We start from the raw sequence: 15,256 nt of genomic DNA, 5'->3' as shown, positions 1-15,256 counted from the left end.
TGGTTGGTGCAATCACACTGTGAGTCATTAAATCAAAAGTGTTGTTCTGATAACGAGGCTTTGCAATTTCTCTTTTCATGTTGTTTCTTTGTCAAGTGGAACTTAGAAATACATTGTAAAAAGATGTCACAGGAAAAAGCTGCCTCATAACTATGCATATAGGGAAGAAGGAAATCCAAGCTTGAACCCAAGAGTCTGATGAGTATTTTTTAAGTGTTTATTTTCATGAAGTAGCAGCTGTGGCCATTGCATTAATCAAGCCTCATCTATCGTACTACCAGAGTACCTTTTCTCACGTTTAATTCCCATGCATATTTCAGGGCTAGAATGTAGAAAAAATGAAACAGCATTTCAGAATAGAGAGGTGAAATTGTGGTCCCATGGAGTCAACAGCAATTTTGACATTGACTTCAGAGCACCGGGAGCTTATCCTCAAATCTTGCTGATGTGTTTGCATATTTTTGTTTTAATATGCTTTCTGTTTGTTCCAGTTTATTCAGTAGATTTATTATTTTTTTATATCAAATTTAGTTCTTGACCTCAAAGAACTACTAGCAGTTATCAAAGTTGTTATTCCCTGGGGATAAATTTAATAGCTGAATTTCAAAATATTTTTTCTAGGGCAACGTGCATAATATACCCTCGTGTAGTTTACGCTGAAATGTTGAGTTCTTAGATCTAGCAAAAATTAAAAAGAATTGTTTTGCAAAGGAAAAGAATTCTCTCAGATCATTGTCAGAGGATGAACTCTCAAATAGCATCAGTAGATTGGATCATACAAAATCTCTGACATTAGTGAAGCAAAGCCATTTCTCAGAGTGCATTTTGTTTTCAGGACCTTCAGGAGGAAGGTAGAAAAGCTGGGCCAATACTGTGTAAACCATGGTATTCAAAGACTATGGGCAAGCAGTGTTGGTGCAGTCCTTGTACAGCTGAAATAATGTATATCCAGCCCTATGGCTCTGCTGGAAGTTATTCCACCCTATCTGTCTTTACAGCTTACAGGCCAGTGTCCATGTAAGCCAGGTTATAGTGGAAGATGCTGTGATGAATGTGAGGAAAACTACTTTGGCAATCCCCAGATGCATTGTGTTTGTAAGTATTATTGTGTGGGACAGCTGCATTAGAAATTGCCTCGACATAAAGGCTTACCTTTTATATTCACAGGGGAAACAGGGCATTCATATGTTTGTGTGTATGAGATGGACAAATGTTTATGTTATTTATCTGTATTGTTATTTCAATGGCTAAGATGGAAATCAGAGATGAAGAAGAGCCACTACTGTGCAGTCCACCTTGCTCTGACTCAAACACTGCTTTGCTTTTATTATCTTGAAATGCGCCTTTTTCATGCATTAATCCCACAGAAAAGGAACAACTGGATGTAACCTGCTGTTCCTTTCTTGCAGCATGTGAGTGTAACCTGGAGGGGACCCGCCAGCCCACGTGTGACAAAGCCACCGGCGCGTGTAACTGCCGTGCTGGCGTCACCGGCCGGCTCTGCAACCAGTGCGCCCGCGGCTTTGAGAAGGACTTTCCCTCCTGCCCTCAGTGTCATCTTTGTTTTGATCAGTGGGATGCTGAAATTGCTGCTCTTGCTCAGACTGTGCAGGGCTTAATGAGGTTTGCAGCGAAGCTGGAAGATAAAGGAGGACGAATGCCCAGCTGTGACATGCGCTTCAAAGCCTTCGAAGATGCCATTTCTGAAACTGAACGCATTTTGAGACATCCTGTCCTTTCACTGGAGGCCCTTTCAGGCATCAGGGATTTTCAGGGCTACCTTCAGTAAGGGCTAGGTTGCTCCTGGAAAAGTCCCTTAGCTGAGAAACTGTCTTCCCCCAAAACTCCAGCAGCCATCCCTACATATCAAGTCCCACTTCTGATCAACCACAGATGCTGGTCTACTAAATCGCTGTTTTCAACAGATCTGTGAACAAAATAATCCTTAATATATAATAAAATTCCAGCATTTAAGTGTATGTCTCTATGGGTTAGAGACATATACTTAAATGCTGGAATTTTCCAGTTCATACTAAAGGTTTTCTAAATAAGCCATATAATTAAATGTTTTCACTTATTTATAAATGTATCTCTTGCCCTCTAAAATACTGTGTAACTCAGTTCTAGTCTAAGAACAATCTGGTCTGACTTCTGCATAACTGTCTTTTCCCCTTCAGACAAAAAGTTGCACAGATGGATCCCCTTCACGGTGTACCCTTTGAGTTTCCTGACCTTAACAAGAGCATAGAAGATATAGTAGAAGAAGGCAACCTAGTGTTTGAACTTCTACAACAAAAAATACATCTGCATCAAAGTTTTCAGTACTTGAACTTCAAAGGTAAGTCAGCAATGAATTAAAATGGGTGGACATCTTCCCTGAAATTTTGGAATGCTTTCTCATCATTAAACCATACAACATTTCAAAGATCCCTTAGCTTCCTATGGTAGCACAAAAATGCTGACACTAATAACATTTTATACAGACTTTTCAAATTCTCTTTTGTCTTAAAATGCTGTGATTTCTGGCAACCCAAATTTCAGATGCATGTGCCAGGGTCACATCAGTCAGAAGTCTCATAAATCCAAATGCTTACAACAGGATATAAAAGAAACCCAGTTTCACAGTACAGACTCACGTGCAATGGAACAGCAAAGGATTCCCCCACCACGTTTGACTCCTCTTGCTCATAGGAAAACTTAAAGAATCTTGTACAGGAACAGTTTATTTAATTAAAGCATAGGGTCATAGTGCAGCTTCTTAGTGTTCCCATGGGAAAATACTTGACTTTATGTGGGACAGAAGTAGCTCTCCATCATCAAAAAATGTGAAAGCAGAACTGAGCTCCTTGGCATTTTTGAAAGAATCACAGCCTCTGTGTTTGAGCTAAGTATAGTCTCCATCAGCTGCTAATAGCTGTAATGATGATGTCCCACTCTGGTTTCTGGAGAAAACTGGGGCTGTATCAGGCAGGGATCTTGAACAGATGCTACACCACCCACAGTGGCAGGAGATGGTCAGCAGACTCCTCTCCAAAGAGATGGCTGCCAAGATATGAACCCCCAGAAGACAGGGTGCTCACCACAGAAGACACAAGTTACAAGCAATGCACTCCCACTTACAGTTCCTCTGTGTTTCATTCAGGCAAGAAAAGCTTGACCCAGCAAGTTGGGTTTTTGTTTTGTTTTGTTTTCATTTTTGTGGGGTTTTTATGTTTGTTTGTTTGGGTTTTTTGCTTGTTTTTTAAAAATAAAAACAAAGGAAAAAGAAAAAAGAAGGAAAAGTCAACAAAATGCAAAGTGGAGGGAATGGGAGAGGGGAAAAGAGGGAGTAACTAAGATTCAGAGCTCCTGTGCCCTGTTGTACTTGGCAGTCCCCTGGGGCATCTCCTGGGCTCAGGTCCCTCTGCAAGCAGCCAGCACTGCTCTCCCAGGCTCCACTTCTCCTTTCAAGTGAGCCTTGCACAGACAGAAAGGCAGAAAGGCAAAGAAACAATAAATCCCTGGGAGGTCAGTGGACACAGAGCTGAAGCATCCATGGTGCTCCCTGGTCGCATTCCAAACCCACTTCATCTTTTGGCCTCTGGAGACAGATAAACAGCCCTATAAAAAGCACATGGGAGTGTGGGGAGGGGAAGACCTTGAATTTAAGATGAATTTCCTATCAAGGCCACAAATATTCATTGGTTCTGCTACCAAGCATATAATAGCATGAAAATAACATTTCCCTCAAGATAAACAGCTTTTCTGATCCCCAGGAGGGAAACTGGCTCCTCAGCCCATCTTCCTTTCAGACCAGCAGCATATCCTATCTATGGCTCTGTCTGCTTTTTCCTCTCCTTTTTGCTGCTGGGGTAGATGCACCATCTGGGGCACACCTGCACTCGTGCCCTAGACACACACAGAGAATGAGCTCCTGCCTATGTCTTTGTGCAGAGGATCAGGAGCTGGAGTCCTCCTCACAGGCACACATTCAGCTAGATGACCTGGAAACATCAATATCTAATGATAAATTGAAACCACTGGAAAAACCAAGACACAAGTGCCCTTAAAAGAATGTTTGCAGTCTGTGAGAGCTCATTAAATTATGGCTTTCCAGCATTGGCCCCTGGCTTTGCAGCAGCTGAGGTGCAGTAGTGCAGTGAGAGAAGCTTCCTAGGCTGTAAATCAAGCCTGTGCTAAGACACTGTGTTTAATGAAAAGGAACTTGGAATCTCTACAGCTCCATCAAAAACCAAATGTGGAAAATGCATTTAGGCCACTTAATGGAGAGCTGAACCACTGTGAAATACTCCTGCAATGGAATTGTTGCACAGAAAAAATCTCTGGCTTAGATGAGGAGTTACAGCAGTCTCTTGCCAGGTATTTTGTATTAAGAGCTAACTTTAAACTGTGTATTGTTTCCAAGAATTACAAGATAAATAAATAGCCCTGGTTCCACATGATAACTAAACATTGTTCCGCTTCAATCAAAGCGCAGCCAAGGGCTCTAGAGCCTGAATTAAAGCACACAGGACTTGAGTGTCTTGTCTTTAACTTCAACTCGTAACTGAGTCAGTTACCAGCACAAAGAGAGATGTTAATCACAGACCTCTAATGCTTTTTCACTGCTGACACATCAATTCTGGCTCTGGACATATTTCTGCCTAGGAATGTGGGCACAAATCTGGGCTCTCCAGAGATATGGGAAACCTCAACAGCAGCAGTAACAGCTTTAAATTATGTGTGTTGCAAAGGGTCTGAATCCTTTTCTCAGGCTATTAATCTGCAAAAAATGTAATATTCTCCAACCCTTTTGAGCCTACTTAAGGAAAAGCTTTCACTAACCAAACAAGATTCTTGCTGGAAAGCATTTTTAGCCTGGCCTATCAGCTTATCACGGAAGCGCTTTTTTTAAAATTCATCGGTTCTGAAACTGGATTTTCCAGAGACAAAAAAGCCCTCATATATTCCCATTTGTAATATAAATTTTGGTCTCACTCTAGCAGACCACTTACCTCTTGGGTTACATGCTGAGCAGAAAGGATGGTTGCTTTCCTGACTCACAATCAGGCAGCTGATCATTTCATGACAAATGGCAGAAAGAGTTTTCCTGCCTAAAACAATGAATGTCAGGAGCTTTTATCCAATCAACTATGGCAGCAATGCATGAGCTACAGATGAATGCAGATCAGCAGCAGTTAGTGTCAATAATGGCATTTCCTTCATACTTCTGTCTATTCTGTCTCAAACACCTTGGGATCCTGTGGATGACATAGGATCCACCATTTTTTCATCTAGTTTAGCAGGTTTTGTGGGCATCGATAACTATTTCTATTTGGCAACTGCACAAGTAAAAGATTAAAAGGCTTGGTTGAGGAAAAGACAGTTCCTGCCCTTCCCTGCTTCCCAAATCAAATGCCAGTGAATCACCTGTCACTCAGCAATTGTCCAGAATTCAAGTAAATGCACAAACTGAATGCAACCAAATGCAGTTGGTACTAAACCCTATTTCTGTTGGTACAGAGGCCATCAGCAACATTAGGAAACACTCTGAAGTATCTTTGCTGGCAGAACAGAGGACCAGAGGGACAACCCCTGTTGTAAGACACTCAGAGTACACCAGGAATGATGCCCTCTCTATGTTGGACCATCAGGTCTTAAATGCACGCAGCGTGCTGCAGCAGCTCAGAATGATCAACAGCCCTGACATCCAAAACCTGAATGAAAAGGTAGGTGCTGTGGATTTTGAATGAAAGCTAAAAAAATCCCAAAAAACAATAGGTTTTATTTTAAAAGGATGCTTACATGCATTTTTAAGTCTGGAAAATGGCACTTCCTTGCCACAGTCAATCACATCAAAAACAGCACTTCTCTGCTGTAGTTATTTCCAACCTTCTGGATGCCATTGTTCCCAGCACAAGGAACTGTTTAAGCACTCTCTAGTCTCAAGAGGTCATCAGAGTAATTTCAGAAAGATCAAGGCAAACCTCCTCCATGAGTAAGTTAAACTAACCAGAGTGACTTTGTCCTGGACTGGATGGGGAGTGCTCACATATCCTTTGTGTCACCTCTGGGAAAGAAGGGGATTTCTGTTCTTCTGCAGGGCAGCAGTAAATACCTGATAGTACCAATTCATGACAAATCTGGAAGACATCATCCACCTAAGCCTATAGGTTCCATATCTGTGTCAAAATGCATGGAGGACTAGACAGGGCACCTTGTTCTGTCAGAGGCTACCTGGATCCTTTAGGAGAGGCCATTGACCCATGGGCTGGATATAGTTTGGGAATGGTTTCAGCCCTTTTGCTAAAGAAGAGTGAAGCAAGGGTCTCAGTGCAACACATGGAGCCCAACAAATGGCTCCTGCAAGGATGCTCAGAGCCATGGATGCTGCCATTGCATCCTTCAAATCAGGGGAGAGGGACCTCTAACTGGCAGTGATACCCATCTTTATGAAGAGCAGATGCTGTGTCTTAGGGAATATCCTATCCTATATTCAATGTTCATATGATGCCAAACATCTTCCTTCCCTCAGGAGCGTATCTCAGAGCCCCAGAGCAGTCCTGACATAAGCATCTTCCCTCTTGCAGGTCTGTGGTGTTCCAGGAGACCAGCTGTGTGCCACAGCAGCCTGTGGGGGAGCTTTGTGCCGGGACAGTGATGGACTCAGGCAGTGTGGTGGCCCAGACTGCAATGGAGCTCTTCCTCTCTCCTCTGAGGCCTTCAGGAAAGCCGAGGAGACTGCTGTGATGCTAAATAACTTGACTACTCAGCTACAGGAACCTGAGAATCAGGTGCTGTATATCAAACCTACATTTGTTCAGTGACATGGATGGAGGATGAGATTTGGGAGGTCACAAATCTACAAAACTCACCTGCTCTTTGGACAAAGAGTGGTGACAGAGTGGTGACTCCGTCCCAGCATCATAGACCTATCATGATTCAGTACCAGGTGCAAGCCCCACAAAGAAATTGGCTCTATCTAGATCTTCTTCCTCACAGCTGCTGATTTCAAAAGTCATGGTGCCCTGTGTTTATGGCAGTACGTGGTTTCAGGCTAGAATTGTCTAAATTTTTAGTGGGAAAGATTCAAATGGCACTATTTGTCAGTAGGCTGACATGCTTATTGCAATGGGATTACTGCTGTGCATGGCGTTAAGCTCTATTTATACAACTTCATACTATTCTTACGTTTGCCAATAAATTACTTTTGAAAATAATTTCAAGATGAAGCTTTTCTGCCCCCAGTAATGTTTAGGAGGGCATCAATTAGTCAACTATACTGCACAGTAGCAGTGAAAAGTAATTCAAGCAAAGTGTGACCAATGCAACATACGCCAAGGAAACAAAACAGAAAATCCCAAAGCAGCAGTAAGGAGTTTGTTCTTATTAACAGTCGGAGATGATGCCTGTTACAGTTATGGGCAAAGCACATTTTCCAGCAGAAATTACATTCTGCTGTGGCTTTGTCCTGTCCCTGCAGGATGCCTGGGCATCCATTTCCTCTTTTTAAAATGCCCTCGACACTGCATCCCAGCCAGCCGGCCTGGAAATGAGCCCTGGGTACCGCCCCGGGGCCCCGGCACACGGAGCGGCGGCGGCCAAAGGCATCGCCGAGCCCGGGAGCGCCTGCCGGGCTGCCGGGACAGCGCCTGCCCTGCGCACAAGCCTCAGGCACCTCCGTGAGAATCCGAGTGAACTATTCTGAGGCATTTCAGACATAAAAACATCAGCATTTTTCTCGTTGCATGGAGAAGGACCAAATCTCTTCCCTCTGCAAACCACAGATGTACCTGGGCCATTCCTGAAGGCAAAGCCCCTACCAAAGTAAAATACCATTGAAATTTGATAATTAGTCTAAAGTTCTCGTTCAAATTATCAGGAATACTAATTTAGTGGAGAAACATAACTTTTAAAGACAAGCCTTGAACTCTACCTTCCTTGTGTCCTCTTTAACTGTTTTTTTAACAGCAAGTCCAGTATGAAATGACAAATGAAATTACATTTTGTCTAATGTAGATCAGATCTGAATCTGATAAGATCTGCTTAGCTCTGAATCTGATCACTGACAAACTACAGTACTGCAATAACTGTCAGTATTCTTTTTTAGAAATGGGAGGGGGCTGCGGTTTAGCAGTGGTTGCAGAGAGAATCAAAGGCTTGATTTAGGCTTTTTCTGAGGCCAGATGAAACCCAGGAGGTAGCAGCTTCTGGAGTTCCCCAAAGAGGTCTCCTACTTCTTTTCAAAGCCACATCAAGTGATTCCAGCTGAGGCTTGGATCAAAATTACCTTAGTGTCAGAGCCCAACTTGCAAAGCCGTGGCAGATAACCTCCAGAAAATGGCACTGCTGTTTCTAACAACATTTCCAGGTTAAAAGCATCAGAAAAATGGCAGAAGACAGCAAACTGAAAGGCTCACAATTTAATGGGCAGCTGGAGACAGCTATAAATCAAATTGAAGTTGATGGAGAGATCACTAAGGAGTTCATCCAAAAAGTGAAAGTCTTCTTGTTGGGTAAATATGCAATGTTCTTTTTGACTTATTTTTCATAAATATATATTCCAATATAATACAGCATAATGGAGAGCCAGAAGATAATCTAGCTGTGATGCATGAAATTTCTCATCTAGGTCCTAAGCTGTGCAAACTTTTTCAATCCCTTTTTTATAGTGCTTCTTTCTCCCAGGTGACAGTACTTTGTACCAATTTTACAATATATCTGTTACATTCTGATTATCATCTTTTATTACTGAGTTTAATTTGAAGTAACTTTCTCTGTTCCAGGTTTATCTGGGTAAAGGATTACTAAGACAATTTAGTACAATATATAATGGCCAGGCATGTCCAATGCACCCTCAAATTGTTATTCCACCCCCTTCTTCCAGCCCATAAATAGAGGCTCTCGGTAGGGAGCGTGGGAATTAGGACACATCCCACTCCATCCTCTCCATAAAGCTGTAACTCGAGGAATCAAAGGATTCTGGTAGAACTTCACAGCTCTCTAAAAAAAATAACAAAACAACCATATCTACCAAAAAAATTTTCCACTCTCATGATTGCAGAAAAATGCTGTAGGAAACAGATCCTATTTTTTTTTTAGCAGATGCACATCAAAGGGTTCAAATGTGGCAGGATTTTCTTTAATCTCCTCAGTGTAGCTGATCTCATAAACTTCTATGGATTGCAGTCTTTTGGCATTCATACCTCTACGTCCAAACGGGAGCAAGGGCAGAGGACAGAGGACTTCTTTTGTTCAGAAAAATTTACATTATTTTATTGATTTAGAAGATTTAGGTCCATTTGATTGCCTAAGAGTCTCAGATTTTTTATTGATAGCCACTGAAAATTCCATCTTTCACTCTTCTTTTATGTCTCTTAGTAGATATACAGCATTTATTAACAATTTTAAAATAATTTTTTCAAATATTTTTTTTTATTAATTGAAGTTTAAGAACAGGAAGAGCTGAGAAGCATACAGTTAAACACAAAAAATACCTTAAATCTGCTGTACTTGACATTGATGTGAATGGTGATTCTGGATGAATATATTTCTACAGAAAATAGCTCTCAGGAATGCACTGCTGTTTGCACACTAAATGTCTTCTATTTAATTCTTGCTGACTTACTCTGGAGATTAACACAACTATTTAACAGATCCCAATTGCTTTATCATACAAGGTCTTGTCTATAAAAGGAAGTGAGCAGAAGACAAAACTGGTGATGTGACTTCCCGAGACATTGACTACTCTGTGTGTGCCTCTGCCTCTTAGCAAAGAGCTAGGACAAGCTCAGTTGTAATGGGAATTGTCAAAATATGGGTTTTTTCTATGGTAAATTCCCATCCTGTGCAAGTCTGACCCAAGTTCCCTCTGCAGCTTAGCATTTCTCATTAACCAGCAAAGGAACCACTTTCTCAATATTGTGGCAACTCCAGGGAAGGGATTACACCCACTGGCCAGCTTGGAAATCTCCATTCACACCCCAGCCTCACCAGCACCTCTTTGATCTGTGGGCCAAGGGAGAAATGGGCTCTGACACATCTAGCTGTGCTGGGCACTGGTTTAAAGCCCTCCATGGGCTCTGTCCTACATCAGAATTTTAATAACTCAGTTCAAAGCGGGTTCAAATCCTCATTTCAGCCAGTTCTGACAACACAAACAGCAGTATCTGGAAACATAATATTAAATTACAAAATGTTGGAGATAATTCTCTTACCCCCTTGCTGTGCCTGTCAGCTTTATTCTCCCACATAACTCAAAGGGTAGGCAGCCATAATCACCATTTACTGGGAGAAAGGAGCTACTTCAGGATACTCTCAGCTCCATTTCTGTTGCAGATGAGAGTGCACCTCCAGAAGACATTGAGAAGGTGGCAAATTATGTTCTGCAAATAAACCTTCCCCTGACTCCACAAGAGCTCACAGGCATGCTTGGCAAACTCCAAAGCATTATGAACCACTGTGAGAAGTACAAACTGAATAATAAGAGAAGCATTAAAAGGGAGGATGCTCAGACACTGCTGGTGGAGGCACAAGAAGCTGAGTAAGTAGAGTATTCTCATGCTGGTGTGCCAGCCCCAGCTGGGGTGGCACTGTGCACAGTAGGACTGCTCCATTCCCCTGGCAGTAACACTGGAAGGAGAGTTCAGATGGAGATTCCACCTTGCCTTTCCACAGGGCCTCTCCAGCAGGAAGGAGCCGCTGCCACTCGGGCTGCAGCAGCCAACATGCTGAAAGGAAGCAGCTCCTGACAGCTCCTGGCTCCTCTGCCTGCTGAGTCAGAGAGGCCAAAGCAGCTCCTTAACTCCACCTTGGACCTGGTGGAACAATACACCTGGCTCACTGGGTGGTTTGAGTAAGGGTGAGAAAGACCCAACAAGAGAAAAAAATTGTTCCCCTGTGAGTCTTCCCTACTAGCTGTGCACCACCAGGCAGGCAGCAGCATCCAACCTCACCCTGAGTACAGCAGCTCAGGTGCTCCCCCACAAAGTCCTTTTCTGAGGTTTTGCTTTACCAATTTACCACAATTTTAATGGTTGTTGTTGGACTTGAGGAAATATTCCTGTATGTCAGCATGGGTGCATGTGAAACATGTTCTTGCTTTGCTCACCACACTACAATACACTTCCCTTTTTCCATTTTAGCAAAGCAGCTAAAGCTCTTCTGCCAGTGGATGAAATTAATAATAAAATTAAAAATGTTGTGAAGTCCCAGGAACACTCCAAAAGCACCATCATAAAGTCAAATGAAGAACTACAAGGCATCAGAACACAAATCTCTCAGGTATCTTGCTGCAAATATTTTAATTTATTTGCTAGATTTATTAGAAAGAGATACTTCATTCTGAAATTTATTTAAGATAAATTTAAATAAACAAAAGCAGAATGTGGCACAGATATCACACCAATTCCACACTGCTTAAGTGTCTCTTAATCCACTGACAGTCCCTCATTACCACGCTCCACAAGCTGGATGGACATTGCATAAGAAATCACAGCCTTCAATTGTTCTGTTTTAGGCTGAGAACCAAGTGAACAAGACAAACAATAAACTAAATGACTTGTCAGCCAAACAGACTGAGATGGAAGATGAAAGTGCCACATGGCAGGCAAAAATGCTGATGAACAAGAATCAAGCTACAAAGGCAAGAGCAGAGGCAGAAGCAGCTCACAAGCGAGCCCAGAAAGTGGATAAAGTAAGCCCTTCCATCACATGTTAAGGGAAAAAAAACCTCTTCTTTGTTTAATAGTATTTTTGCTTCAGAAGCATTGCCATGCTGTCATAAAAACTTAACATTTTCCTTACGCCATCCAGTGTAAAATGCCATGGTTAAGAAGAATTTGTGTTTTATTTTAAGGTTTCTGGCATACACTTCTGTTTGCTTGAATGACAGAAAACATATACATTTCTCTGGCTACTTCATGACAGTTTTTCTTGCACTGTGTATAAGACTTGTAGTCACCATGGGCACCAATAAACACAACAGAACAAATGACAAAACCAGATATTAAAATACAAGAATGATGGAAGCACCCTGGCAATTCATCCTGTGCCGTTCTCCTTCAGACAAAATTGCTGTGGGAGTTACTTGGAGTTTTTGATTGCTTGGTGCTTTCCAGTAGTTCCGTTTTCTGAAAATGCAGCTAGAAATTTGCTAAAATGGCAAGAACCAAGTACCCACACCACAAGCTTGGCCATGCTTCCAAGAACCATAGGCAAAATCTAAACTGCAGCCTCAACGGCAACCTAGATCACCAGGGAACAGATTAGCCAGTAAATATTACTGCAATTGAAAATGTAAAAACCTCAGTGCTGTTACAGATAAGTCATCAAATTTTAATTAAGCCTTATGGCAAAATGAAATTTACAGAAAAGCCCTACTAACAGACGAAAACCGGCATAAACTTAAATATCTTAAATAATATTTTCTTCATATCCTTGCCCCTCCCTCTCCTTTAGATTACTCCACTGGCAGCTTGTTTTAATTGATTTCTATCACGTTTTGCAAAGCATTTATCAATATTTACAAATTAAGGATATATTTTTTCATATTTAAGAGAATGAGAAATCTAAACTTTGGTTCAAGGAGGATGTTAAAAAAGTATTAAAGCGTTCTTCTGTACACCAGATTAATTATGAGATGCTCTTAAACTAAGTAATGGCATTTTGTTACAGGAATTTACTGATGTTAAAAGAAAGTACACCATTCTTCAAGAAAAGCTAAAAACCCAAGGACCTCCAAAAGTAGCACTAGAAAAAGTGAAGCAGTTGAAAGAAGAAGCAGAAAAATTGGCTGAAGAGACTGAAAAGAAGATAAAAAGAATAACAGGTGATGTTCTCACTTCCACAGTGAGTGGTAAACACTGTGTAGTCATGAATTCAAGGCTGAAGTCCTTGCCCACAGACACTAACACTAAGTTCACCCAAAATTAGGTTTAAAACAATTTACCTGATGAAAATCCATGTCTGAAGCTACTAATTTTAAAAGTAGTAGAAGTGATTTGGCTAATGTACTTTTTCTGACTTAAACAGATTGCTATGAGCAAAGGTTAAGAACTGTCCCTACAGGGACTTGCAGTGATTTTCTTCAGTTTAAAAACAGAGCTAATGCAAAACCTGCATAAAACCTGGCTGCAGATTTAGCTGGAGGCCCTGATTGATGCATTTGCTTTGGGCACTTGGACCTTCTGTGCTTCCTCTGTGCTCTGTCTTTCCCATCACCAGGCAAGGGCTCGTGTGACAGAGCTGTAGGGCAGCTGTTTTCCATCAGTCCATACTTGTTCCCCTTCAGACATTATCTCTGAGCAATGGCAGAGCAAACCAGCTACAACTATGGCTTGTGGAGACTGAAGCTGACGTGCCCTGAATCTGGGGGGCCATGACTGTCAGGCAGAGGGGCCATGGGCACTGCAGACAGAGCTGCTGTGGCTGTCCCGGCACCGCTGCTCACACAGGCTCAGAGGATCAGCAAAAAGGAGGAGCACATCTCATGTCCCTGCACACGAGGAGCCTATTTCTCCTTGTAGTGGAGATCTGGGCATTCCCACTGGGAATCCCTTAGGCCTAGGATCCTGCCAGGCTCGATATCAGAAAATACCATGTAGCATCAGCAAAACTGAACCAGAAACTCTATCCCAGGAGAAAACTCTTCAGGACAGGATCCAAATAAATATTTTGAGCACATACCTTGAGGAAAGGCATTAAGATCATCCAAGTGACTCCAAATGCCTGAACGGAAAGGACATTAGAAACAGGCAGTGAATCCCGTGGGTTTAACTCATTACCAATATGTTTACATTGGTGTAGCTTCACAGGAACCAGCAGAAAACAGTTACATAAATGAGGGAGACCTAAGCCCATCACACCCAAATTGTCTAGGCTTTACACACATCAGTGGACACACTGTTCCTCTGAGTGTTTCTGTTTAAACCAAGTCCTTTAACAGCTCCATGTCCTGTCCCATCTTAGCTGATGGACAAAAGCACATGCTGAGAAATTAATTTCTTCAAGGCTATCATGCTCCTCTTGCTATCCAGAAGCCAGACTTTTCCCTCCAGTTGCACATATAACATTCCCCTTTCAAAATGGGCTTATTGCCTCTAAAACTTATGGGAAAAGAAATGCTGCTAATCGCTGGATTTTACTTACACAACAAATGTGAGCATCATTGCTCACATCATTGCATGTCTCTGCTTTTCCAGATTTGGAGAAGAAGCTTCAGGAACTGAATCAAACCAAACAAGATAAAGCACAGCAACTGAGACAACTAGAGGAACAAGTGATAGCCATTAAAAATGAAATCATGGAGCAGGAAAGCAAGTATGCAACATGCAAGAGTTAGGGTCTGAACTGACCATCAGGTAAAATGAAATTGAAATCACCATGATTACCACATCCTGAGCATCCTGGCACAGGCCACTGTCCTCTGGAAATACATCTGAAATGGCCTAGTGAATAATGTAATTTTATCTTTTTTTCTTTTTCTTCTTTGGTCCAGTTGAGTCTATATGGAAATAGGAAATACCTTGTAATAAACCATCTGATTTAGTAATCAGGCGTAGTCTTTGAGGGAGCTCTACAATATACTCCTGTGTATAGTCTAGGGCTTGTGGTGGGGGGAGGGTTGGAGATGTCTCAAAGACAGACTCCCAACACCCCGTGTCTTCTGCCAACCCCTACACACCGTGGTTGTGCCACGACCCTGCGCGGGGCTGCCCAGACTCGGACGGGGCGATGCAGGTGAAGCCCTGCGGGCTCCTGCAGCAGGATGCAGGTGAAGCCCTGCGGGCTCCTGCAGCCGCCCCTGCTGACAGCCAGCAGCACCCCCAGGCATTGTCACTGCTGCAGCCCCATCTCCTGACTGAGGCAGAGCAGAGTTCCCCCAGCAGAGCCCTGAGGATGCGAGGGTCCCGCTGTGCTCCCTGCGGGCAGCCGCTCCGTGCCGCGGGCGGTGGGCGACAGAGCCGATTCCTCGCTGCCCACTGGATGGCAGTGCTCAGATGCTTAACGCAGAAAACAACTTTAAAATCTTCTCTCTGGCATTGGCGCTCCTGCAATGCACGTTTTCCTTATGCTTAAAGGGGTTTCCCGCGTTTTCATTAATGCAACCAGCAACTGGAGAATAACTCCAGCTCTTAGGTTTAAGGCGTGAGTCTAAAGGGCCAGAGATGTTGAAAACCAGTTTCTCCGCTCTTGTTCCACAATGCAGCACTTCACAGAAGTCTGGGTTCACTCAGCAACTTCCTTTAGCCATCAAGAACACATGAATTGGCCTAAA

General features: G+C 42.6%; 1 protein-coding gene across 1 annotated transcript in view; it reads left to right on the top strand.

The window, feature by feature from the left end:
• The window catches only part of LAMB4 (laminin subunit beta 4), a gene marked incomplete at both ends in the record, with an annotated part of 40,994 nt that extends 26,674 nt beyond the window's left edge, over nt 1–14,320 (top strand). Inside the window, 11 exons of the mRNA XM_084206861.1 lie at nt 999–1,095; nt 1,410–1,785; nt 2,178–2,338; nt 5,503–5,708; nt 6,570–6,773; nt 8,351–8,495; nt 10,318–10,522; nt 11,124–11,262; nt 11,498–11,674; nt 12,655–12,808; nt 14,181–14,320. Coding sequence (XP_084062987.1) covers nt 999–1,095; nt 1,410–1,785; nt 2,178–2,338; nt 5,503–5,708; nt 6,570–6,773; nt 8,351–8,495; nt 10,318–10,522; nt 11,124–11,262; nt 11,498–11,674; nt 12,655–12,808; nt 14,181–14,320 — 2,004 coding nt within the window. The remainder of the gene's footprint in view (nt 1–998; nt 1,096–1,409; nt 1,786–2,177; nt 2,339–5,502; nt 5,709–6,569; nt 6,774–8,350; nt 8,496–10,317; nt 10,523–11,123; nt 11,263–11,497; nt 11,675–12,654; nt 12,809–14,180) is intronic.
• Between the last annotated feature and the right edge of the window lie 936 nt (nt 14,321–15,256).

Source organism: Fringilla coelebs (assembly GCF_963513975.1).
Source record: "Fringilla coelebs genome assembly, chromosome: 5".
In the NCBI taxonomy this organism is placed as follows: Eukaryota; Metazoa; Chordata; class Aves; order Passeriformes; family Fringillidae; genus Fringilla; species Fringilla coelebs.
This window is presented reverse-complemented; position numbering and strand designations above follow the sequence as displayed.